The following is a 27,996-nucleotide window of genomic DNA, read 5'->3' on the forward strand; positions in this document are numbered from 1 at the left end:
GATTGGCGCTTCATCGATCTACGTAACTGGGACACGATTACCTGCAAGCAAAATGGTGAGCCTGACCATCCGATGACGTTAGTCATCTCTTAGGACAAGCATGGGCTGCTGTAGATCAATTCTGACCCGAATCGTCACGGATAGAAAACCACGGGTATTGTGTCGGCAAACCAGGGATTATAATCAGGACGAATCGTAAGTTCGGACAATGATCATAAGTTTCTGCCAAGCTCAAGAGACGCCGCCATTACGCTGCCTCCGTAATGCCAGCCGTCACGCTACAGACCTGCTCAATTGTGTGGTACACGTCAGTCTCTAGGTCGACATGAGTACTGCTCTGTCTGCCAGTCACTCCTTGCTGCTTGACATGGCGGTGCTAGTTGCGTTAATTCTCGTCCTGACTTGTGGAGGTATGTGATGCCTGTTTATGACATTATTTCCCTACTTGTCGAATTGTAACACGATCGTATTTGTATGTGAATTTTGTATATCTGTCTTTAAAAGGTTATGAATAAGTTATGACAGCATCTTTCCCTTAACTGTTTGTTTGTTTGTTGTTCATGAGCTTTAGGACCAACCATTTTGTTTAGTACAATTAGATATATATATGAAATAACACACAAACATGTATTATTCAAATAGGCGGATACATCTATTACATTTCCTTCTTGTTTGCATTGTGTCACGCCGAAGACCCAGGTTCGATTCCCGACATGGGTACAATGTGTGAAGCCCATTTCTGGTGTCCCCCGCCGTGATATTGCTGGAATATTGCTAAAAGCGGCGTAAAACCATACTCACTCACTCATACACGTTCCTGCAACAAGTTGGGACCCGGGGAAGATAGTGTCCGCATTGCTGGTCTATCGTAAGACTATTTTTGTGTTTTTTTTTGTTTGTTGTTTAACGCTACACTAATGCTTGTACTAGCCCAGACTAATGGGCGTTTTATAGTGCTAGTCCGCTTATATGCCATGCTGCAATATAACATGAATACCAAACTCGGACAGGTTTACTGACTTCGTTTACCCCCTTAATGGCTTAATACGTGAGTGTGTATCGTTCCAGCAATATCAGGGGGCACGGGTGGCCCAGTCGTCTAAGGCGCAGCGATTCGCTGTGCAGAGTTGCGTCCCTTGGGCACGCCAGAAACCTATGATTGTGGGTTCGAATCCCGGTTCGCCCCGATTATGTTTCTAGGTTTGTCAGCACCATACCCGTGCTCGTGGTTTTCACTGAAGTGGTAAACGTCTGAAACCTGCATCACTTCGGTCTTTCCTCCCACATTAAGCTGACACGCCGCGATATAACTGGAATACTGTTAAAAGCGGCGTTAAACCCAACTCACTCACTCACTCACTCAAGCAATATTACGGCGTGGGACACCAGAATTGGCCTTTACACATTGTACCTATATGGGGAATCGATCTCGGGTCTTGGGTGTGACGAGCGAACGCTATAACCACTAGGCTACCCGACCACAGAGTCAGAAATTACCACAAAACAAATACATCACTTAAATAACTACCAAATATATACTCAAACACAGTTATTTGTTCGAACGTTAAACATTGAACGACAAACCTCTGTTATCATGAGAAACCAATGCCATGGGATACTATTGATTCCGGGGTAGAATAGGTTTTCAGCAACCCATGCTTGCCGTAAAAGGCGACTATGCTTGGCTCGCTGACTTGGTTGATGCATGTCATCGATCCCAATTGCGTGGATAAAACACGGCATAAAACAACCAACCAACCAACCAACATATTTACGTATACTTTAATCATCATGATTTATTCTGATCTTGCCCCATGAACTTATTGAAAAATAACTTAAAATAGATGATACAATTGTTAAACTACTATCCTAAATTGTAAATATAATATCTATCATGTTAACATGCTGATGTGTGGATTGTTTGACATCAAATAATGAACACTTTATGAAAATATGGAATTGATATCATAATCATTAACTTTAAGTCAATGTGGGTGAGTGATCTAGTTTGATTTTACACAGCTTTTAGCAATATTCCAACAATATCATGACACCAGTAATGGGCTTCACACATTGTACCCATGTCAGGAATCGAACCCCGGTCTTCGGGTGATGAACGAACGCTTTAACCCCTAGGCTAACCCACTGCCCCCTAAGTTAACTTGAACAGTTTCATTTACAGACACAGAATATTTTCTTGACTTACAAATATAGGTGTCTGAGTGCGGCGTTAAACAACAAACCAACCAACCATGCACGTCGCTATATAAGTGCAATAATCTTGGACGCGACGTTAAACCCCCTTTCACCTCACCTCACCTCACCTTTTGCTACAGATGCACCGTCAGCTGTACTCTATATGTATATGGCAAGTATTTCATCATTTCAGCTGTCCACACGTTCCAAAAAGACTGCTACGACCGAGCCGGGAAGTGTCAAAAAAACTTTGAGCGGGCGATCTCTCACCAAACAGAATCGAAATGTCTGTATGTAGACTATGTTTCATGTAACCATTACACAAACCGTGACCATTTGATTACTTCTCATGTAGGGTTCGTCTGACAAATACAGAAATACAGAGATGATGAACAAACATTGAATAGAGAATTCGGATCCGCTTGTTAGTGAATGGAGAAAATTGTGCCGAATAAAGCAGTATAAAGTCGGTCGTGTAAATAAAAATCCACAAAATCTTTTCAAAATCATAAGAAATATCTGCTAAATGTTTGTTTAACGCCGCACTCAGCAATATTCCAGCAATATGATGTCGGTCTATAAATAATCGAGTTTGGACCAGACAATCCAGTGATTGACAAAATGAGCATCAATCCACGCAATTTGGATCGATGACATTCATCAACCGTGTCAGCGAGCCCGACCACCCGATCCCGTTAGTCGCCTCTTACAGGTCATTGTACGATTACGACTGTATAATAAGCATATCTTTAGGAATCACTATCAAGTAGTGCATATACCATGTGCTCGCGAAAATGTGAGTGTATCCTGCCCCACCGGGGCACCCGTCACAAACACATGCAAAGACAAGTCAAATGTTCACCTGGAACAAATGGCACATGTCAAAATAGAGGATTGCATAGACATCACTTTGAAAACTTGTTCGTCAAATTTGGAAATGCCCAACATATTGGGATCAGTTCAGAATTATTGATTGATTGTAATTGGCAAATTTATATTAAAAAATATTTTTCGCTTTCTGTGGCCTATTGTGTTGGAACCTCCTACCTCTAGCTACACATGTATAGACATTGCATCAAGAGAATTTGTTTTATGGCGTGCCTCTTCAAAAATGTCATGGTAATGTAATGTTTTTATTCGGTCAAAATACCTGTTGTACAATTTGCCGAAAAATAGCTTCATTGTAAACAGGTTCGTTGAATTCGTGCTTAAAATGTTTTGACCATTTCTTTCGTTTGTAAATAGTTTCCGTGTTTTTCCCCGACGGCTCAAGGACAGACCTGTCGATCATTTTTCTCACGCATAACCTTTATGTCCTCACTCACGCACTGCTTTAGAAGAGCCATATCTTTGACCTTCAAGCCTGTAAAATATTTCATGACGCACAGACCACAAATTAGGTCGGTCACGAAGAGTCCATGGAGGGGTGCCCGCCTTGGCTCCTGACAGTTTCTAGAGCTTCGGCTCCGCCCCACACTGAGTTTCTGGGGCTATGGCTCCGCCCCACACTGAAACACATGTGGCGTCTCCTTTGGCAAGTGACTTTGTTCGAAATGTGCCTCTGTTCACCCAGCAGTGATTGGGTACTCGGTAGTATTGTTGTTAACCTTCTAGCGCCTCACAGGCAGCTTGGGTTGTATACTCCCCAGGGAGCTGAGAATGATTCTTGCGGGTGCAGTGATCCAGTGACCGGGGTAATTATCGCGCTTTGAGCATGCGCCAGGCTTAACAGGCTTCTCCACGTCAGTAGAGTGAGTGAGTTTGGCTTCACGCCGCTTTTAACAGTATTCCAGTTATATCACGGCGTGTCAGCTTAATAAGGGAGGAAATCCCGAAGTGATGCAGGTCTTAGACCTTTACCACTTCGGTGAAACCCACGAGCAGGAGTACGGTGCTGACAAACCTAGAAATATCATCGGGGTAAATCGGGATTCGAACCCACAACCATAGGTTTCTGGCGTGCCTAAGGGACGCAACTTTGCACAGCGAATCGCGGTGCCTTAGACGACTGGGCCACCCGTGCGTTAACGGGATTCCATATGCATTGTTTAGCTTCGTGCTGACAACAACCACTCAGAAAAACAACAAAATTAAGCAATTATTCAACATTACGAAATGCCTGTCCGAAAATGAGCGTCTGCGAGCCATTGGTATTCTTGAAGCAGGATCGAGTCAACGTGATGTTGCAAGACAATTTAACGTCCACAGAAACACCATTTGGTGGCAACGTCGGCAACATACGAATGCAGTCAGAGACCATCCTCGGAGTGGCAGGCCACGCGTAACAAATAACCGACAAGACAACTGGTTTCGAACAACACACCTACGAAATCGATTCCAGCCAACAACAGTGACTGCAAGAAGCATCCCTGGCCTTCGACGAATATCTTCACAATCCGTACGTCGCCGCCTCAGATGTGCAGGGATAGTAGCCAGAAGACCAACCAGACGTCCAATTTTGACAGGAAACCACCGTCAAGCTCGTCTACAGTGGTGCAGACAGCGTCTACGCTGGACGGCCATGCAGTGGGGACAAGTTCTATTCACTGACGAGTCTCGTTTTCACCTCAGCCACAGCGATGGACGGATTCGAGTGTACCGGCGTCGGGGTGAACGTTACGTCAAGCATTGTGTCATGGAAGAAGATCGGCTCGGGGGCGGCAGCGTTATGGTATGGGGTGGGATTACAGCAAGACAGAGGACCCGTTTGATAGTGGTAGAGAGAAATCTCAATGGACAGTGCTACCGCGACGAGATCATCAACCCTGTTGTTTTACCGTTTTTGCGTCGTCATGGCCTAGGCATTACCTTTCAACATGACAACGCCCGCCCTCATATTGCTCGACTTGTTCAGGAATCTCTTCAACAAAACAACGTGAATGTCATCCCCTGGCCGGCTCGCTCCCCTGATCTCTCATCAATCGAGCACATGTGGGATGAGATGGATCGGCGCCTTCGACGTCAACCACGTGTTCCACAGACACTCCAGAAACTTCGGAACATGCTCCAGCAGATATGGACAGATATCCCACAGGACTTTGTGCGACGCCTGGTCCATTCCATTGGACGAAGATGTGTTGCTTGCATCGCAACCAGAGGTGGACACACACGCTATTGATTTGTAAATTGACATGTTGGCATGTTCATGTTTTTTTTTTATGAAATCACACATTTTCTGAAATCAGTATGGCAAATTAAACCATTTGAACACTCACAGGAGTCTTTTATCTGTTGCAAACCGAAATTGTTTCAGATTTGGTAAAAAAAACATTACTTTGCATTAAATCTTATTCAATGTCACAGAAACTTTTGTGGTTCAGTATATCATAGCCGGACAACATGAGTCGCGAATACCATAAGATTCCATAGGACGTTATGGGCAGAATTCTATGAATGGATCACTTAAAACCAGGTGTTCGAAAAAATCGGCTGATTTTCCTTCCCATCCGGAACACCCTGTGCTGATAGCAGGTGTGACAGACCAACGCTTTCACCATCAGGCTGACCCAGTGCCCACTGATCTCATGATGTATTTGCTGTTGTAGGTATTACCAAAGCCTGTTGAGATGCTTTTCAAATTCAACCTCCATGAGTCGTCAGTGTAAAGTAACTGCCTTGACAAAAACGAAAAGATCTTGCAATAAACTCCAGTGTGACAAAGGTAAGTGTCAACCACAGGTTTGTCAGGGCTGTACGCGAGTGCTTTACTGTTTACAGGCCATGGTCATTTATCCCAATTGCGTGGATCGATGCTCATAGGTCTATCACTGGATTGTCTGGTCCAGTCTCACTTATTTACAGACCGCCGTCATATATTGCGATATTGCTGAGTGCGGCGTTAAACAACAAACAAACAAAACAGATCCTGTCTACTAATAATATATTGTTCAAAACAGAATATGTAGACAGTAAAACATTTAGCCTTTGTGACAGACAAAGAAACGTTTGAACACTTGTTTTGGGATTGCAGCAAAGCAAAAATAGTCTGGACATAACTGAAACTTTGGCTAGAAACCACCGCTCAAATCAAAGTAATATCACCAAACGGCATGTTTTGCTTGGCTACCAATCCGGAAGTAATGACCCATAAATCTTATAATTATTCTTTTCAAAAATGTTATTTTTTCACGTAAAGATACAAAACATATTCCATCGTTCCAGATCTTCCAGAAAGAACTTAAGCAGTATCACTCCATCTCGAAGTGTACAGCATTTATGGGTGGGAGTTCAGACAGAGTCTATCAATTTTGCTCATCATGTCTCCTTTTTCTGTAACAAGGTTATTGTTTTTATGTTTGTAAAAACTATATCAAATGCAACAAATACAAAATTATTTAACAAAATATTTGTCAATGATGCTTAAAAATTGGAAGTGTCCTCCACGTGGCTACCATTAACCTTTTTGAAAGCTGTGGTGAGGCTTTGAATGTTGTAACCTTGACCAAACAGCTTCTGAACAGGGGTCGAATGACACTCTTTGGAATCGTTGTAGAAGGAGCATGCTTGGTTGTACCTCAAAATGGTGAAATGTAAACACCAAAGGCTGGACCAGCAGGGCTACTGCTCGACATTAAGGGAACGCGCCTCACAGTCTGATTAGCGTGCTTTTGTTTATTTTAGGCAGGTGCACTAAGGGTGACTGGTTCCTGGAAAGTAATACCCCCAACATGATTGGAAAGAGGGGTAAGTATAAGTATTCCACACTTGAGGGGAGGGGGATACAGCACCACAAAGCTTGTGTTTTTTATGTTGGAAGGTGATTGGGGGGGGGGGGGGTCAAGAATTGTTGGTTCGTGTATCCCCAGCACTCTATTCTCGTCTAAAAAGTTGAATAATTAGGTCCCCCGCAAACTATGCTTGTCAAAGAGGCGACTAACGGATTAGTTGGTCAGACTCTCTGACTTGGTTCATCGCATATCGATGCTCTTGATGTCAACCACTGGTTTGTCTGGTCCTTTTGACAGCACGTGGCATATAGCTGGAATATTACTGAGTGCGTCGTTGAACAGCAAGCAAACTATAAGGATAGTTGGAGGCAGGGAACTTTCTTCAAAGTGGCCTGAGATATGTTTGCCCAACCTGGGGTGATAACATCCAACTGCAAGTGGTTACGAATTTTCTATTAGGGTGACCCGTGAAGATTGGTCTTTACACAATGTATGATACTAACATTACATAGTTAATGTCATGAGATACATTCAAGAATTGTTGGTTCGTGTATCCCCAGCACTCTATTCTCGTCTAAAAAGTTGAATAATTAGGTCCCCCGCAAACTATGCTTGTCAAAGAGGCGACTAACGGTTTAGTTGGTCAGACTCTCTGACTTGGTTCATCGCATATCGTTGCTCATCGCATATCGATGCTCTTGATGTCAATCACTGGTTTGTCTGGTCCTTTTGACAGCACGTGGCATATAGCTGGAATATTACTGAGTGCGTCGTTGAACAGCAAGCAAACTATAAGGATAGTTGGGGGCAGGGAACTTTCTACAAAGTCTCCTGATATGTTTGCCCAACCTGGGGTGATGACATCCAACTGCAAGTGGTTACGAATTTTCTATGAGGGTGACCCGTGAAGATCCGGGGTAGAATAGGTCTTCAGCAACCCATGCTTGCCGTAAAAGGCGACAATGCTTGTCGTAAAAGCGACTTACGGGTGGTCAAGCTCGCTGACTTGGTGATTCATGTCATCGATCCCAATTGCGTGGATCGGTGCTAATGATGTCAATCACTGGATTGTCTAGTTCAGGCTCGATTATTTACAGACCGCCGTCATATAGCTGGAATATTGCTGAGTGTGGCGTTCAACAACAAACAAAACAAACAGAGAACGGTAGGGTTCGCACAAAGTTCCTGCACGGAGTGTGGCTCATTTCACTTCCGTCAGTTATACACGGCCTCTTTTGATTGGCTGACTAAATTTAGACGCACGATATCAGTACACCGCATATCGGTCTAAAGCATTTTCAGTTAATGGCGGAACGTGGTGTTCACATACCTGTGGACCGCCTCCGTGGTGTAGTGGTAGAGCGTTCCCCCGGGGAGTGGAAGGCCCGAGGTTCGATCCCCGGCCGCGTCATTAAAGACATTAAAACATTAAAAGGCAATGTCATTAAGACATTAAAAGATGGTACTTGTTGTAAGCCTGTCTGGCACTCGGCATTAAGGGACTAACCCAATTTCACCTCACCTCACATACCTGTGAAGTAGTGACAATCTTTTCTGGGCACATTTTGCTTGCTGTTTTAAATATAATGTTCTTGTACAGAGGCATGTTCTGAAGACAAGGAGTGTCTGAGAAGAGCAAACACCGCCCACGGTGTTGCGTCCAACAACCAAAATTGCAGGTAGGGTCAGGGCCCCATGGCGCCTGGGTGGATGATAAGGGTGCGGGGATGTTTACCACTGGGCTCGTCTCGACCATAGAAGGGGTCTCAGCCAGCAGTGAGAGGAATCCATGTTGGAAATAAATCCAAGAGTTTCATTCGTCCACAGATCCGTGAAGATTCCGGGGTAGAATAGGTCTTCAGCAACCCATGCTTGCTGTAAAAGGCGACTGTGCTTGTCGTAAAAGGCGACTAACGGGATCGGGTGGTCAGGCTTGCTGACTTGGTTGATACATGTCATCGATCCCAAAAGCGTGGATCGATGCTCATGCTGTCAATCACTGGATTGTCTGGTCCAGACTCTATTATTTACAGACCGCCGTCATATAGCTGGAATATTGCTGAGTGAGTCATTAAACAACAAACAAACACTCGTTCACATGACCATTAAGCAACATAATCTGGTTTGACCCTTGTATAAGATTATATGGAGGTTAAGACATGTTTAACCCGTTTCATGTTACCAGTGTTAACAAACCCCTAAGAATTCCGGGGTATAACTGGTGCCCAGGAACCTATTCTTGTTTTAAGAGGCGATTTAAGGGATGGTGTGGTCAGGCACGGTTGGTTGGCTTGGGTGACTTGGTTGACAGCATGTCAACGTAACCCGACGACGTGGATCGTTGCTCATAATATCAACATTGGTTTGTCTGGTCAAGACATTTATTTACCGGCCGTCATCATATGGCTGAAATATTGATGAGTGCAGCGTTAAACAACAAACAAAAGACGACTACCACTTTCACACTTCAAACAAACCTACGAACACTCAAACCTTGTCGTCTCCTTCACGATGGCCCAAAATCTAAGTAATTAAGAGAGATTATCAACCTGCCCAATACTGAGGTAAGTGGTCCAAAAATTGCATTGGGTATTAACCCATGTACAGTGTGCGCTATCGCTTAACACCCAGTCGTCCGGATGTTGTATCCAGTGATCGACTAATGTGGAACTGAGACGTTCTCTCCAACACTGATGTTCGTAATAATAAACTAATATACTATTTAACTTACTCACTCATTAGTCATAACAAAGCATATTCTGTGGTACAAAAGCGTCTTTCTGGTGGTGTATGATGAATGAATATTTAGGCCCTTGTTTCGGTATTTGTTACCTTGTTTCAGCATTTACCAGGAGGACTACCGGTGTTATGATGAGATCCCGAAGACCTGCAACTTTGCCAAGAAAGTGGCCTCCCAGAAGCAGGAGTGTATTAGGAACTGCGAGTTAGTGAAGGTCCCGGTCAACGGTAAGGTCACACGCTATACGAGTGAGTGAGTGAATGGCGTTACAAAAAGTCTGCTTTGCCACTACGTTAATATCATCGTACATCGACAACGCGGAGGTTTGCTCATACTATCAATCCGTGGTTTCTCTGGTCCAGAACCAGTTATTTACAGGACGATGTGATGTTTCTGAGTGAGTGGGGTGTTTGTTGTTTAACGCTGCACTCAGCAATATTCCAGCTATATGACGGCGGTCTGTAAAATATGACGAGTGTTGCGTTAAGCAGCATAGAATCAATGAGGATAGTTTGTATACAATGTTGCGTCCCATTGCTGGAGCATTCACTCATCTTTCGATGAATGACTACCTCTGCAGATCCGGTTTCCCCAGAGCGTAGGACCTCCATAAGATTATGTGGAGTGATTGGGTGAGTTTGGTTTATCGCCGCTTTGAACAATATTCAATTATATCACTGATTCCGGCCGTTAGACGTTAACAGTTTTAGTGAATTGCGCGAGCATGGTGTGGTGCTGACAAACCTAGAAATATTGGTATCAGGTTGCATTCCGTGTTTCGAATCCACGATCATAAGTTTCTGACACGCCCGAGGGACGCTACTCTGCACAGCAAATTGCATGCTTCGTCTTAGATAAGTGGGTCCCATGTCATTCCGTTGAGGTAAAAGAAAACTTGAAAACACACTTGACATCATTTACATCTATCTCTATCCAGATATGTTTGTACATTTTGTTACCCGGTGATTTCAAAATTAAGACGCAGAGCTGGACCCAGAAATCAATACGTAGATTTAATTTGTGTAACCAGTAAATGACCATACACGTGTAATAATAGTTTTAGGTTTGTGGGATAAATAGGTGGCAGCAGCAACAAGTTCATGAAGCAATACGCCCTAGAATTAAAGTACTCACGAGAGTCCTCAATTTTGTCACGGCCAAATGTCTTGAAACAGGCACTTTCTGTTCTTGAATGCGGAGTAGTGTTGGAAGCTGGTAGGAATATTTCTGTCTTCAGATAGGTATCCAATTAGAACATGGCAAGTAGATAAGACTCAAGTCAGGTCGCTTGGTGAAAGCCAGCCTTCTAGAAATGCCACATTCCGAAACTTCTTGAACGATCACGCTTGCAATGTTTGTAAACAACCAAGGGAGAAAACTCTAATGACACTTTTTGTTTTTAGAGAATCATGTTTTTATCATCAATAAGATAGACGTTTTTTTATTTGTACTTTCAAACATAGATATATATTGTACATGTTTCTGGCAAATGTGAATATTATCGATATTTTAAAATGCAAATAAGCGCAAAAATGTGTTGAACTGGTGTAAATATAAGAGAACATGTTGAATATCTTCAGCACAATTTTGATGCAGCTTACACAGGTTAATGGTTGATGTTGGCAGGCACCAAACAAATACCAAAATATTTAATATTATCCCATTATGTAGACAATGTAACTTTAATGTCGTCGAAGGTGAATGATGTAAATATGATAATTTAAGGAAAATATATATACTATCTCTATCTAAATATCATTTCATGTGAATAAGAAATGAATCCTTATAAAAAGCTTTAACCACTTCCACATTGTCATGTATTCTGTACTATGGGCCTGTGCCATTATACGTTGTTATATGAATAAACTGAACGGTTACAATCAGAAAACTACAAGACTAGACATTTTACGAGCGCTTCAATCATAATATCTGCAACCATTCTGTTTATGACCCCAAGACTATCAGAAACGATTATTTAGTTTTTCTAAATGATTTTTTTGTCTCAAAGAAAAGAGGTTGCATCATTCTACAACTGTATTAGCTGTTAGGATATACGAGGGGCATTCGCAGAATATCTTTTGCACTTTTATTTTTCAATATAATCTCCATTCACCTCAGTACACTTATTCCATTTGTCCATCAAGCTTTTAATACCATTTTTATAGAACTCCGCTGATTGGCCCTCTAACCACGCCTCTGAGGCAGCCTTTATGTCCTCGTCATCCTGGAAGTGTTTTCCACGACGTGCAGATTTCATTTGTCGGAACAGGAAATGGTAACTGGGGGCCAAGTCTGGGCTGTACAGTTAAATCACCCACCCTACAGCCCAGACTTGGCCCCCAGTGACTACTTTCCTGAAGTTCGGAAACTGTTTGATGCTCTTAGGTTTCACTTTTTAATGCCTGGTTTTTTTATTGTTATTTTCAGAAAACTGTGAAAGGAAGGATGTACCCAGATCAAACAGTCCCGTTCCCATCCTTTCTGCTTCCATGACAACCATATCTCCAGCTGTAAATGGTAGAGGTATCGCAGGAGGGGAAACGAAAACTGCGTTTCAGAACGTCACACGGACGGACGTCACAGGTCACGACAACGTAGCACATTTTGCGCGAAACATCACGGACACCGGAAATGACGTCAATACGACGTCACCTCTTTCCCGTGAAAGTAAATCAGGTGCGGGTTTAATGTGGGCACCTATCGGCGTTGCGGAAGTCCTGCTTGTGTGGACCCTGGGATATTTACTGTAACAAACACCTGACAGACCACGTCTTACTTTTAGCTCACCTGATTGAAAGTCAAGTGAGCTTATGTCGTAGCCTGTGCGTCGTCGGTCGTCCATCGAAAACATTTTTATCTCTGAAACCCCTGCATCTATGAAGCGGAAGCTTGGTATGCATGTTTCTACCAATGATTTCACGGCAGCCATATTGAAAAAAAACATGTTAAGGTCGTTACTCGGTCTTTTGCTTTTAGCATATGATGAAACTTGGTATATGTGTAGTTAATAATGGGGCTGGACATGTATGTTCCGGGGCTTGTTTTTCAAATATTATTACTTTACCTTTGAACTTTGACCATGTTCTTAATTACAGTAAACTACGGTTACAACGAACTCAAAGGGGCCACTAATTGTAGTTCTTTATAAGCATATATACAACAAATATACAGCAAATGAATGGGATCAAAACATATTTCGTTATATCCGTCATTTCGATATAAGCATGTTCGTTATAAACGTAGTTTACTGTATCCTGATTGTTCCAACGATTGATAATCCCTGAATATGTTAAAAGGATCGAATCCGATTTTCACATCAACAAAGGCAATTGCACGGCCATTTATCGTTTGAAATAATGAAATTTGGTAAAAGGGCCTTATAATGCTGTTTTATATACTTAGTATTTGTTTACATTTATTTTACCTTTCACTTTGACCTTACTCTTTAATTCTGATAGTTCTATATTCTGTAAACAAAGCTCCTGAGAATCAGGTTGGCCAGTGAACGTGTTACTTCACGTGCTTATTTACAAAATAATAACATCTGAAAATATCTATGTTGAAAATAATTCCAATGGAGATGCAACTTACATCTGACTATTATGACATTCAGAACTGTTGACTACACAACAAGGTGAGCTGCAGTACCGTGGCACTAGTTTCCTTACGAATACAATAAATATTATGTTTCAAATGCGGATGTAACAAGTGTATGCTGTGTGGCGGTGTTCAGAACGATTTACATGCAAGTAAACGTCAAGTTTACATTAAACTGTTTGCTGATCCGAATAGAGGTTGTTTGTCGTGATTAATGTCATTAAACTCACACATTTTGTCGTGTCTGAGTAAAAGGTCTGATTTTAATTAGATGACATGATGTTTTTTAATGAAAGATTACCTTGGTGATTTGTCACTTTAAATCACACGAAACCATGGCCAGCCTTAGAAGGATGCGTGTAGCATTCACAACGCAGAAGACTGAACCCACCATATATCAGCGCTTTAGACCCGTGAAGATCGGGTGTAGAATAGGTCTTCAGCAACCCATGCTTGTCGTAAAAAGCGACTATGATTGTAAGAGGCGACTAACGGATCGGGTGGTCAGGCTCGTTGACTTGTTTGATGCATGTCATCGTATCCCAATTGCGTGGGTCGTTGCTCATGATCACTGAATTGTCTGGTCCAGACTCGATTATTTACAGACCGCCGTCATATAGCTGGTATAATGCTAAGTGCAGCGTTAAACAACAAACAAACAAGCAAAGAAACCACTTATAGTTATCCTGGTAAATGCTAACACAAGGTTAAACAAGTCGGTCCAAATATCCATTCAACAGTCCTCGGTGGGCATTCGGCGCTACAGGTACTATGTAACCAAAGCTTGGATCCAGTGTTCAGGATCGGTGTCTTGGTTGATTGCGGGTCACAATACCCCAACGGCATGGAGCTTTGCCCTCAGTATCAATCACTTGATTGTCGATTATGTACAGGCCGCCATCATTTAGCTGGACTAATGGGGACTGCGACGTCAAACAACGCACGGACACACACTGGCACACGCACGCACACGCACACACACACACGTTAACACGAACACAATTATAATAAAAAATACAAACTTATTTTACTACATTTTAGAATAATCCAAAGTGTCACCACTCTGAGAGTGTGGGTTCGATTCCGGCATGGGACTCCACCCCAAAAGTACTCCAATTTTTTTCTTTACAATAATGAACTTAAAAAATTGTAACCCCAAATACAAAAATGTTGTAAAATAGTCTTCACTCTGTACAATGTCCTTGTGTGCACGTCAAACTAATTACTTATAGAGCATACACAGGACTTGGAAAGTCTTCTTGGTCTCTTCAAGGGGCCGCTTGAACACATTTTGATATTATTTCGTGAATTCAAGGAGCTTTGTATAGTCAATATTAATTTGAACAAAAGCCGGGGGCCTATTTTCAGAAATAACTGATTCACGACCCCTCTGACCGGATCATTAATTTCCACTGCGACAGGGAAAATAGAAATAAAACCACTTTTTATTATTTCACGTCGGAATCAAAATTCAGTGCCACAAAGGAGATGGGAAAGACTGACAGTCTATGCCATTCCTGCTTGTCCCATAATAACACTAGTTGACGAATGTCAACGCGTTTGGCTTGAAATGTCGCTGCGTGGAGCTGCAATATGTAACATGCAATGAACTGGAGCTTTGTGCTCTATCAAGGGGAGGCTACTCTCAAATATTGCGAGACTTGTTTGCATGGACTATGAACCTGACAAGCACCTACTAAATGTTCGAGATCCTGTAACCTAGGTTATAAGTAAGCTTCTGTTAAAGTAAGTATTTTTGCATTATTAACGTGCCTTGAAAAAAATCAAACAATATTTCTGAACATGTCCCATCATTTATTCAGTATCGTTAATGCATTTTAATCCTCAATGAGATTAATCCTCAATGATAATCATGTTATATATACCGTGTATCTAATAGCCTATATATATCATTTACAATTTTCCTTGTCCCTACTTCAGAATGTGTACTTCGACACATAATCAAATACCTAAAAAAGCAATAAATAACTGATAAAAAACGCAAGCTAATTGCACAGATCATCACAGTTTGGTAAAGAGATATCTTACTGTGTATTGTACTATAGTAGGCTATATAGGACTACGAGATATTTGTGACACATTACCATATTACCTGGTGACAGTTGTATAATTTGTTGTTGGAGATGAAACACAGATATAGAAAGAGCTGAATCATGCTTGCAATTATGTCACGGGGGGAATGTGACCAACAACCTATGATAAGAAATGGAGGTCCATAGTCTTCAGGGGTCAGTGACCTGATTATTGAAGCCCAGTAACAATATGAAGCACTGTTCATGTAGGTTGGTATTATGTTATTGATGAAAGAAGATTTAATTGTTTAATTTAAAGATACAGACAAAGCTCTACTAATTGTTGGATAGGCATTACTTAGAAGTTGACGGATGACAAAGTAGACACAATTTTATGGACAACAGCTTCTTTTATACTGTAAAGGCGATGTTTCAGTATAGATCCTTATACTGTTGTCTATACTGAAACGTCACCTTTGCAGTATTGAAGAAGTCGATATCCATAAAGCGCTACTATCCACTCACTTGCTCACACATTTAACAACCATGACTCCCGTGAAAATCCTGGATTAGAATTGATCTTCAGCAACCCATGCCTGTCGTAAGAGGCGACTAAGAGGATTGGGTGGCCAGGCTTGCTGACTTGTTTGATACAGGTCATCATATCTCAATTGTGTAGATCGATGCGTATGATGTCAGTCGTTGGACTGTCTGATCCAGACTTGATTATTGACGTCGCTATATAAGTGCAATAATCTTGGACGCGACGTTAAACCCAATTTCACCTCACCTCACCAGACTGGATTATTTACAGACAGGCTTCATATAGATGGAATATTGCTGAGTGCGGTGTTAAGCAACATACAAACTCACTCACTCACTCACTCACCCAACCACCCACTCTCCAATCATTCACCCACTCACCCAACCACTCACTCACTCACTCACCCAACCACCCACTCTCCAATCACTCACACAACCACTCACCCAACCATTCACTCATTCACTCACCCACTCACCCACCCACCCACCCACTCACCCACTCACTCACTTTTCTACTTGTAGACAATCATGGCATCAAGACAGATCCCACAAGTGATGCGGAAGATCATCTGTACCCAGCTGAGTCCCAAGTTCCGGGAGTCCACCTCCATCATCGAGGCCCCCGTTCCACAGCCTGGCCCCAAGGATGTGCTCATACAGAACCAGTATGTCATAATGAAAACTTACATACAACTGTGTAGGACTTTTTCGAGCACCACTGGCTCGTAGGTCAATAAAAAATATTGTATTTTTTCAAAACATGTTTGATCAGGTTAAAGACATTCTGTATAAAGGGGATCTCATGATGAAAACTTGCATACAAATGTGTATGACTTTTCCAAGCAGGGATTTGAAATCCCTGTGGAAACGCTGAAAATTGCGTTTTTGTAAAACAGTAGTCCTTAAAAAAATACTCTGAAATATTATTATGATTCTTGACAACCGTCACGGATTGGCCTGTTTTCGATCAGAGCTTTCAGCATCATATATGCCTTTATTATTATTCATGACACAATACTATTATTGTTGGATCATAGGTTTTCGAACATCATACGTTTTCTATCACGAATACTTGCACTATAACGTGTGGTGTGGCGTCACACAGAAATTGTAAGTCCTCAGATGATGGCTGTTTTTAAGATAAAGTTGTCTTTTAGCCTGTACGTGAATGAGATGTTTTACAGTTGTTCATGTGATTAGCGAGAAAACTATGAAAGTCTCTTCAACGTCCGGAAACCCACGACTCGGGGATGTATCTTGTATTAATGTCTTATGTTTGAATGTTGTTTAGTTTTTTTCAACAAAAGTCGAGGGTCACAGGTCAATAAAAATATAGTATTTGTTTGATCAGCCTGAAGAAATGTTGAATAAAAGAAAGAAACCCTTTTTATAAAGAAAGGACAAATATCACATGTCCTTCTCATTTTGACATGCTTTGAAATAATTTAATTTATGCAAAAACAATCAAAGTGTGTTCTTCACCTCTATATAAACAGCTTTCTGTAGCCTCCATTTTTCTTATCCAATAATGAAACGAGTGTTCACCAATGTAATCAAATAGAATCATAAAAAAATAAATTCAATATTTCATTTTGACAATATTTCATTTTTATTCCACATTGGAAAATTTTGATCAAGCAGATCCATAAACCAAGTCATTTACCACATCCACTCTCATCAACCTGGAGGGGCGGTCGAGTAGCCTAGTGGTTAAAGCGTTGGCTCATCACGCCGAAGACCCGGGTTCGATTCCCGATATGTGTACAATGGGTGAAGCCCATTTCTGGTGTCCCCCGCTGTGATATTGCTGGAATATTGCAAACAGCGGCGTAAAACCATCCTCACTCATCGACCTGGAAATATGCATTAAATGTTTGAAAACTGTTTTGACGTTCTACTTTATCTAAAAAATAAGCATGATGAGAGATGCTACAGCGTTCAGTGACAGGCATGCATTTCCAGGTACGTGGGCATCAATGCCTCGGACATCAACTACACAGCCGGGAGATACGATGCCACGCTTAAACCACCGTTCGACATCGGTTTTGAGGTAGGAACTTTTGTTTGTTTGTTGTTTAACACTGCACTCAGCAATATTCAAGCTATATGACGGCGGTCTGTAAATAATCGAATCTGGTCCAGACAATCCAGTGATTGACATCATGAGCATCGATCCGCGCAATTGGGATGCAATGACAGGCATCAACAAAGTTAGCAAGTCTGACCACCCGATCCCGTTAGTTGCCTCTTATGACAAGTATAGTTGTCCTATATGGCAAGCATGGGTTGGTGAAGACCTATTCTACCCCGGATCTTTACGGGTACCAGGATGGAACTAAGCGTTAAGGACAGACAAGATCACATGATTCAACTAAGAAGGTTTAACCATGCCGTAGTGGCATGTAGTCGTGTGTACAGATCACAGGTCACAATCAGGTGAAGTTTGGTTGCAGAGGAAAGGTAGATTAGTGACCGTGTTCAGCAGCTTGACTCCCGAGTGTATCTAGGGCTTCGTCCTGCCCCACACTGAAGGTATAGCACGTGTGGGTGTCTCCTTAGGCAAGTGACTTTGTTTGAAATATAGCAGTGAATGGGTACCTGGTAGGATGAGATGGTAATGTGAATGTTAACAGCTTGGATTGTATACTGTGCTGGGAGCTGAGAATGAAAATAGAGGCACGCTGCTCCATTAACAGGGGTCATAATGGTTTCTAGCACCATGAGTAAGTGTTTGTCTGACATTCAGGGTATTACATCAAGTGTTTGTCTGACATTCAGAGTATAACATCCAGTATTTCTCTCACTTTCAGGGTATAACATCCAGTATTCCTCTCACATTCAGGGTATAACATCCAGTATTCCTCTCACTTTCAGGGTATTGGTGAAGTGGTGGCTGCTGGTGATCAGAGCAAGGTGAAGGTCGGCCAGTCAGTCCTCTATATGGTGATGGGGGCTTTCACAGAATACAAGGTTTGAAAATTCAAGTTTTGAAATTATCCACAATAACAAATGCATGTAATGTCTTTTATTACATTATTTACATTTGTTCTGACTCAAATCTATGATAGGGGCTCCAAATTGTCAAAACCGTGACATAAATCACACAATGTCATTTCTCCTGTGACATTATGTCAATGTAATTACGGGATGCTGCAGGAATTTTGTCTTCTGTCTTCTGACACCATGTGATACACATGACTGATCAAGATTCAACATGGCTGACAGAAAGTGCTGTTTTTATGGCCCCTTACATCAATAACAGCTCCTTATGTCATTGAACATTGTTTATGTGTTAGAAGGGACATACAGTACACTTCCTACTATTAGTTTCAGCCAAATCTATTGTTATTATTTTATCTGAAGAAATCATAATTGGCTGGGACTTGCCATATAAGATCCTCCAAATTTAAATTTTTTTAATTGCCATTGATTGAGTTGAACATCTATGTATATATTTGAGTTGAACGTGTAGATGTATATTTGAGTTGAACGTGTAGATGTATATTTGACTTGAACGTGTAGGCGTATATTTGAGTTGAACAGGTAGGTGTATGTTTGAGTTGAACGTGTATAGGCGTATATTTGAGTTAAACATGTAGGTGTATGTTTTAGTTGAATGTGTAGGTGTATATTTGAGTTGAACGTGTAGGTGTATATTTGAGTTAAACATGTAGGTGTATGTTTGAGTTGAATGTGTAGGTGTATGTTTGAGTTGAACGTGTAGGTGTATATTTGAGTTAAACATGTAGGTGTATATTTGAGTTAAACATGTAGGCGTATGTTTGAGTTGAATGTGTTGGCGTATGTTTGAGTTGAACGTGTAGGTGTATATTTGAGTTAAACATGTAGGTGTATATTTGAGTTAAACATGTAGGCGTATGTTTGAGTTGAATGTGTTGGCGTATGTTTGAGTTGAATGTGTTGGCGTATATTTGAGTTGAACATGTAGGTGTATATTTGAGTTGAACGTGTAGGTGTATATTTGAGTGGAACGTGTAGGCGTATATTTGAGTGGAACCTGTAGGTGTATATTTGAGTTGAACGTGTAGATGTATATTTGAGTGGAACGTGTAGGTGTATATTTGAGTGGAATGTGTAGGTGTATATTTGAGTGGAACGTGTAGGTGTATATTTGAGTGGAACGTGTAGGTGTATATTTGAGTGGAACGTGTAGGTGTATATTTGAGTTGAACGTGTAGGTGTATATTTCAGCTTCTGCCAGCCAAACATGTGATTCCTGTTCCGAGTTCCAACCCAAAGTTACTCCCCTTTCCCGTGAGTGGGTTGACAGCTGCCATCAGTTTAGACAAGGTAAGCTTTCAACGGCTGATCTACATGATCACCGATCAGACTTACGCTTGTGTTAAAACATGACTCCAATGTTTTGGTTGAAAATGTATAACATTGAGGGAAAGCTTTTCGAGAGTTTGAGGTTTTACATTTTCAACCAGTGCCAAGGAGAAGTGATTTAAAAAAACATTGGGATACCTTACAGTGAAGCAGTAGTTGAAGTATAAAATGAACAGTGGGCAAGAGAAAGACCACATGCAGCATGCAGACAACCGAAGTCATGACATGTAAGATTGAACACCCTTTCATCACCTGGCCTCCTCAATATATGTATATACCGCCTTGTCAAGCCTCAGAGTTGAAAGCTATTATTGACCCCTAGTGACACATGTGACAACTTTATCATTACGTGTTCACAATAACAGAGATTTATTTGAAATATGTTTATGTGACAATATCCGATCCCCGTTATGACCACCAGCAGGGTTGTTATGGTTACAGCTGGAGTTTATGTTGAGTAATGATGCTGCTCTATTTGCCAGGTGGGGGAGATCCAGAAAGGAGAGAAAGTTCTTGTGACAGGTACGTAAATCATACCTTACGTTCTAGGAAGCATACAGTGAGATAATGACTACCACTAGGAGGCCAACTATTTAATTGGGGAGGGGAATGTTTTTACAAATTAAATAAGTTTTCAGTCATTGCTTCAAAATAAATACATTTCAGAGAAGTCGAACTCTAGGAAGCATACAGTGAGATCATGACTACTACTAGGAGGCCAACTATTTAATTGGGGAGGGAAATATTTTTACAAATTAAATAAGTTTCAGTCATTGCTTCAAAATAAAAACTCAGAGAAGTCGAGTGAGTGAGTGAGTGAGTATGGTTTTACGCCGCTTTTAGCAATATTCCAGCAATATCACGGCGGGGGACACCAGAAATGGGCTTCACACATTGTACCCATGTCAGAGAAGTCGAACTGAAATTTTCATTTATTTTTTTCACAACCAAATTTTTGTTTCTTTTTGACGATGCTGCTGCCTAAGGTAACGATGAGGTGTGTTTGTTGTTGCAGCTGCAGCAGGGGGCACCGGCCAGTTTGCTGTGAGTGGCTACTGACAGATGTTTTTATGAACTTTGAACCTTTCCTTTTCCTGTTGAAATCTTTTCATTCAAAATTTCCTACGTCAAATCCATGAAACTGTGAGTGTCCCATGAGAGTCAATCAGAGGGTCAGGCTCCGGGATTTGGGTGATTGCAGGTCATGGTGTGTCACCGTGTCCTGATGGCATGTCACTGTGCCTGTGCAGGCATGTCACCATGCCCTGATGGTGTGTCATCTTGCCTGAGATGGCGTGTCACCGTGCCCTGATGGCATGTCACCATGCCTTGATTATGTGTCACCATGCCCTGATAGTGTGTCATCATGCCCTTCAGTCATTGGTTTGTCTGGTCCTGACTTAATCATTTACAAACGTCCGTCATACAGCTGTAATGTTGCTGACTGCTTCATTGAGCAAAGGTGTGTGTATTGACGTTGTCTTAAGTTTCTTGAGTATCAGAAATAACAAATCATTTATGTTCTTTTGTCACATCAAAAACCAAATACATTCACACACTCCGAAATAATATATCATGATACCTATCTTAAAGCCCTGTATAGATCAGGGTCAGAACTGGTCTTCAGCAGCCCATGTTGTAAGAATTGATTAACTGGATTAGGTGGTGCGACTCGCTGACTTGGTTGATGCATTTGTGTATATTGATGCTCATGTCAATCACTGGATTGTCTGGTCCAGACTCGATTATTTACAGACCACCATCATATAGCTGGAATATTGCTGAGTGCGGCTTTTAAACAGTAAGTGATAAACTTGTCTCAGAACCAGCTCAGTGTCAAGACTTTGATGTTCAATATCAGGCCTACATGGTAGACCTGTTTATTGTTGATTATTCTGTCTCTCTATCAGGTCCAACTGGCGAAGCTTGCTGGCTGTCATGTTATCGGTACATGTTCTAGCGAGGAAAAAGTGAAATTTCTAAAGGTATGTTTAAATAGGTAACTAATGATAATAGTCATACCAGAAAGACATAACTACCTTTGGTCGACAGTGTAGACTCACTAGAACCGAACAGATCAATTTGATAATGGGTATTACTATAAGTACTTTGAAGTATAGTACACTCTTGCATTTACAGGAATGTGCTAGCATGTGACTGACAGTCTTGCCTTACCTCATAGCAAAACGGCTTTTGAAACTTCCAGTCATAATAAGCCTTCATAGTCCTAGCATGGGCCCGTGAAGATCCGGGTGGAATAGGTCTTCAGCAACCCATGCTTGCCGTAAAAGGTGACTATGCTTGTTGTAAAAGGCAACTGACAGGATCGGATGGTCAGGCTCGCTGACTTGGTTGATTCATGTCATCGTATACCAATTGCATGGATCAATGCTCATGATGTCAGTCACTTGATTTTCTGGTCCAGACTCGATTATTTACAGACCGCCATCATATAGCTGTAATATTGCTGAGTGCGGCGTTAAACAACAAACAAACCAAACCAAACCTTGTAGCATGATTCAAGTGCATAGTCAATTATTTACAGATCATATTAAAGATAAAGTAGACACAATTTAAGGATAACAACTTCTTTATTTATTGTAAGTTGTTATCCATAATTTTGTCTAGTATGTCATCTGTCAACTTCCAAGACTTGTCTCTCGAACAATGTATTAAAGATAGTCATCAAGCAACACCATAAGTCTGGAAGACCTAAAGTAGCATGTGACATAAGTATTCGTCAATAGAATTCTCACTCACTCACTCACTCACTCACTCACTCACAGAAGGAGTCATTATCACTTCCTATGTATGAGTTGTCTACGAGTTGCAAGTATGTTGAAGTCACACATTTGACCATATAATTATTTCCATGTAATTGTATTTCCAACTTTCTAATAGAGTCTTGGCTGTGACAGACCAATCAACTACAAAGTGGAGAGTGTCAAAGACGTCTTGAAGAAGGAATACCCGGTATGTTAGATAGTTGTCAGAGAGTAAAACTCCACTTCAGTATGAATACTATCAGAGTATCCTGAACAAGATTAGCTCAGTTTTATCAACAGTGAAAACTTGGAAGACAAACTGTCTTCATTGAAGCTACAGCTCCTTAATACCACCACAGGGACACCTTGTCTACTCATAGTCCTTGAGATCATAAAGAATAGTTTTTTTGACAAGCAGAGTGCCAAATAATGTTTTCGAGGGACAACAAAATTACATCATCTTAAATGGTATCTCGAGTTTAAACGTTGTATGTTAAACATAACTGTACTATTTTTGTAGATTTTTTGGTAAATGAGACAGTGTAGATCTGTATTGAATAGTTCTGTAGGTGGAAGCAGTATATTCATAATGGTACATTTTCCAAATTCAGTTTCTGCTATGATGTGTTTTGCAGGGCGGAATTGATGTGGTGTACGAGTCTGTGGGAGGAGAAATGTTTGATACTTGTGTCAACAGGTAGGTATTCTTGTAAATAGTTCTTTGTTGTTTTAAAGTCTCACTCAGCAATATTCCAGCTAATGACAGCGGTCTGTAAATAATCGTGTTTGGAACAGTCAATCCAGTGATTGACATCATGAGCATTGATTTATGCGACAGGGATACACGACATGCATCAAGCAAGTCAGGGGCCGTGACTCTCCGATCCTGTTAGTCGCCTCTTACGACAAGCATGGAATGCTGCATAACAATTTTAACCTGGGTCTCTTATACCATGGGGCGGTCGGGTAGCCAAGTGGATATAGCGTTTGCTCATCATGCCGAAGACCCGGGTTCAATTCCCGACATGGGTACAATGTGTGAAGCCCATTTCTGATATCCCCCGCCGTGATATTGCTGGAATATTGCTAAAAGCGGTGTAAAACCATACTCACTCACTCACTCACTTGTATCACAACTGAAGTACTCCTGCTGAACCAAGTGTACATAACTGTGATTGGTTTGTATGCTGTGTCTGAGAGGGGTATCCTTGTTAAACTACAGCATGGTATCTTATTAGGCTAGTGCTATAAAACCGGCATTAATCTGGACTAGTGCAAGAGCTATAATGTTGAATGCAATGTTAACCCCATGTCACCTTACCGCATTTTCCAGAGGCAAGAGGGTTAACTGACTTTAAAAGTCCAGTTTCCACCCTTGCCGAACTAGGCTGGAATTCCGGAATTACATTTTGGCTGAACTAAAGAGTCTATGCATAGTCCAATCAAAATCATGTTACAAAGTAGACATTCGGTGTGTAAACAACGTGATGATTTCAGTCGACTGCAGCATTTGCAAAGCATGTTTACCGTCAACTGGGCATTGACATATATTTTGCAAATCTTTTCATGTTTTTAATCAAGGTGCTCAAGTGATCTGATGCGGGTAAGACCCGTTTGATTGTTGTATAGGTCTTGATTATCGATCAGATAATCTAGACTGGCGCCGCCATTTTGTTTGAAGCAAATGCAAGTGATATGAGAGATGGTATCTGATTGGGAAATAGGAGGGACATAACTCGCAATAACCACTGGTGGCGCTGCGATTGAGTCTGAAAAGTCCAACCTAGTTTGGCAAGGGTGGAAACTGGAGTTTTATAGTAAGTGAACTCCCTTGTATAAGGAAGATGAGCTTACCTCACCTCATGCACGTTTGAAGCTTAGGTTATGTTTTTGTTCTCAGTTTGGCAACAAAGGGTCGGTTGATCGTGATTGGCTATATCTCGGGCTATGAGAGTCAGACTGGGTTCAAACCTTCACGGACATCAGCTCTGCCACAACGGGTAAGTCAACAGGAAGCACAAATGTTTGCCAAATGGACCAAATTTCTTCTGTGAAAACGGAATATCCTAACACATTGTTTCCAGTTGTAAGATAAGGCTGTATGCCTCATTTTTACAATTTTTTATTTGCTTTATCTTTGCATTTTGAATCATCCTTGCCTCTGGTTTCCTAGTTGCATAACAATCCATTAATTGTTCTGTGTGATGATTATGTTTCATGCACGACAAACAGATGCATTACGGTAAACATGATTAGAAAATGTGTTGATCCTCTGCAATGTATATATGTACAACATACTTTTCTAGAAGCGTGGTGGGGTAGCTTAGTGGTTAAAGCTTTTGCCCGTCGTGCCAAAGACTGGGTTCGATTCCCTTCAACGGTACAATGTGTGATACCCATGTCTGGTGTCCCTGGCCGTGATATTGCTGGAATATTGCTAAAAGCGGCTTAAAACCAGACTCACTCACTCTGAACACACACATCATGATTTAATGTCGTATGTGCTGTTTTTTGTGTAACATTTTTTAAAATTTGTTATTCCAGCTTCTGCCCAAATCAGCAAGTGTGCGAGGTTTCTTCTTGTTTCATTACACCAACTACATACAGGAGTACATGGCCAAACTCATCACGCTCCTCTCCCAGGGCAAGCTGCAGAGCGTGATAGACCAAGGGGAGACAACTCCTACAGGGCCCTTTGTAGGGCTGGACAGTGTTGCAGATGCTATAGATGTGAGTACAAAAGTATGGTGGCCCATACCCGCCACTGGTGAGATCATTTTTCACTGTATGCCTCTATATTTTATCTCACCAATGGAAGTATCTGGTGGCTGCCAGATAAAACATAGAGGCATACAGTGAAAAATGATCTCACCAGTGGTGGGTATGGGCCACCGTACAAAAGGGTGGTGAGTGAGTGAGTGAGTGTTGCTGAGGTCAGCACTACATCAGTTATGTCACGATGGCCTTGTAAGTGGTCAAGTCGGGGTCAGGAAAACCAGTGGTTGACAGCATGAGAAAGATCCATGTTGTTGAGGTCTGATGACACACCTTTACCCAGGTTACATTTTGATGGTTTTCATGAAACACACTGGGTTCTGAGATTCCATTCTGCTTCATTTTCCATGGGTGAGGATGAAAAATAACATTCATTTTCTCAAATAAAGTCTGAAAGGCGAGAGAAGATTGGTGGTTCGATCTCTGTCTGCATCAGTTGTAAATATCATTGCCCATTCCTTCAATCACTGGTTTGTCCTTACAGGTCGTTGTGATGTAGCTGGAATATTGCTAACGTTGAAATACATTCACTTGTTTATGTACTCATTTAAAGAAGAAAATTGGTGACTAAATATATAAAAAATAGATAAAAAATATATTTTAAGGCTATGACTTATATTATAAATATTCTTGTTTCGTCTTTACAATTAATGTTTTAATGACTAATGATATATTAGGAAGCAGGACTGTTTTACTTGTGTGTCAGTCACGCCTTGCTGGAGATGCTGTATGCTACTGTTGCAGTACATGTACCAGGGCACGAACAAGGGCAAGGTCGTGGTTCAGCTGAAGGCCTCCACATCCAGCAAGCTGTAAAAGCAGTTACCGGGACAGTAGTACACTGAATTGTCCAGGCAATGTTGCCGGACACTGCAATCAAAGACAATTTGTGAAATCAGGGATCTCTTAAAAATGTCAATATGTCTTCCCCCAAAGATTGGATAACGAGTTCTTCTTGGCAAGGGCAAGACAATATCATTAATATCAAATCTGTTACTCCAATGAGATACCTCACTACATGAAGATCTGACAAACCCTATCAGGTGAACTATCTAAATCAGCCAATCAGGCCTCTAAATTCATGGAGCAGAATTATTTCATTTTGTATCATTAAAATGAACATAAACGACCAGTTCCAAATGGAAATATTAAAGGTTGAACTGTGTTTTGTTGAGAATACACTTATTGTGTTACTTGTTTGATGACGCTTCCATCATGTTCTGAAGTTTCATGAGACTATTCTGAGTGTCGTGAGACCTGTGCCCTGAATAAATCAATTGTGAAGTCCCTACAAACCGAGAATGTCACGCCATCAACTCCAGGATAGATTCCCGTCATGCATCTATATTGTTTCACCAGCGGAATATTACGGGTGCCATGGCAGCTTCCTCAAAAGGGAGTACCTACATAAGATGCTTGCGTTTGTGGGTTTTCTTTTTCATTAGCTGTTTTAGGAAGCTGACATCTGATTTGCTCAAGACCACACGCATCCTTCATATAGAATGGGCTGTCAAGGTTCACCTGAGACAATCTGCGAGGTGGTTGTAGGGTCGTGGTATGGGGTTGCAGAGAGGAACATGGGTGTAAATGATCTGATTTTATTTGGATTGATGGAAAGTCTACATCATGTGGCTACAGATGTGTTGATCATCATGCCAAGATGCAGGAGTGAAACAAATTTGAGGTTAATTGAGAATATTAGACATGAAAAAGAAAGAATAGCTTTTAACCCAAAATAAGTAATCGTATCATCATTCTCACCCCTGGGTGTCATCAAGTTGTGAAAGTCATCCAAAACACATTATGTGTTTAGGAATAGCTTCTTTACAAATTGGTAGCAGGATACAACCGCAGCTGATTGAATGATTGATAATCTGTCATGTAATTTTGAAATAAAGTTATTTTTATATCAGATCTTATGTCTTGCAATCCTTTGTTCAATCAAGCTGACACACTGTGATATGACCACCTCCGTGGTCTTGGTGGTAGAGCATCCACCCGGAGAGTGGAAGGTTGTATGCCCAGCCGCTTCAAAAGAAGTTAAAAGATGGTACTTGTTGTTACCCTGCCTGGCATTCGGCTAAAACAGGGCCAGGGAGGCTAAAACTATGACTGGTCGGCTTGGAGTCAGTATATTGTGTCTGAGTGGTAGAACTGGATATCGATCCAGATCATAGAGATAGATAATCGTTAACAAAATATCGATCAGGGGCGGTCAGGTAGCTTAGTGGTTAAAGCGGTCGCTCGTCATGCCGAAAACCTGGGTTCGATTCCCGACATGGGTACAATGTGTGAAGCCCATTTCTGGTGTCCCTCGCCGTGATATTGCT

At 41.4% G+C, this 27,996-nt stretch overlaps 2 protein-coding genes across 2 annotated transcripts; both read left to right on the forward strand.

Moving 5' to 3' along the window:
- Positions 1-367: 367 nt before the first annotated feature.
- On the forward strand, positions 368-12,353 carry LOC139462134 (uncharacterized). Its single transcript, XM_071243637.1, has 7 exons — positions 368-410; positions 2,390-2,486; positions 5,742-5,857; positions 6,817-6,879; positions 8,464-8,542; positions 9,706-9,830; positions 12,031-12,353. The coding sequence occupies exons 1-7, from the start codon at positions 368-370 to the stop codon at positions 12,351-12,353; spliced, it is 846 nt and encodes a 281-aa protein (XP_071099738.1).
- A 2,504-nt stretch (positions 12,354-14,857) lies between these two features.
- LOC139461753 (prostaglandin reductase-3-like) lies at positions 14,858-27,578 on the forward strand. The gene is made up of 13 exons (XM_071243209.1): positions 14,858-14,946; positions 16,299-16,441; positions 17,739-17,826; positions 18,651-18,746; positions 19,989-20,087; positions 20,609-20,648; positions 21,142-21,170; positions 22,037-22,111; positions 23,028-23,099; positions 23,527-23,588; positions 24,792-24,891; positions 25,436-25,621; positions 26,411-27,578. The coding sequence occupies exons 2-13, from the start codon at positions 16,305-16,307 to the stop codon at positions 26,480-26,482; spliced, it is 1,056 nt and encodes a 351-aa protein (XP_071099310.1). The 5' UTR covers positions 14,858-14,946; positions 16,299-16,304; the 3' UTR covers positions 26,483-27,578.
- The last annotated feature ends 418 nt before the right edge of the window (positions 27,579-27,996 follow it).

Source organism: Haliotis cracherodii, unplaced genomic scaffold (genome assembly GCF_022045235.1).
Source record: "Haliotis cracherodii isolate W230 unplaced genomic scaffold, xgHalCrac1.p SCAF_15, whole genome shotgun sequence".
NCBI lineage: Eukaryota > Metazoa > Mollusca > Gastropoda > Lepetellida > Haliotidae > Haliotis > Haliotis cracherodii.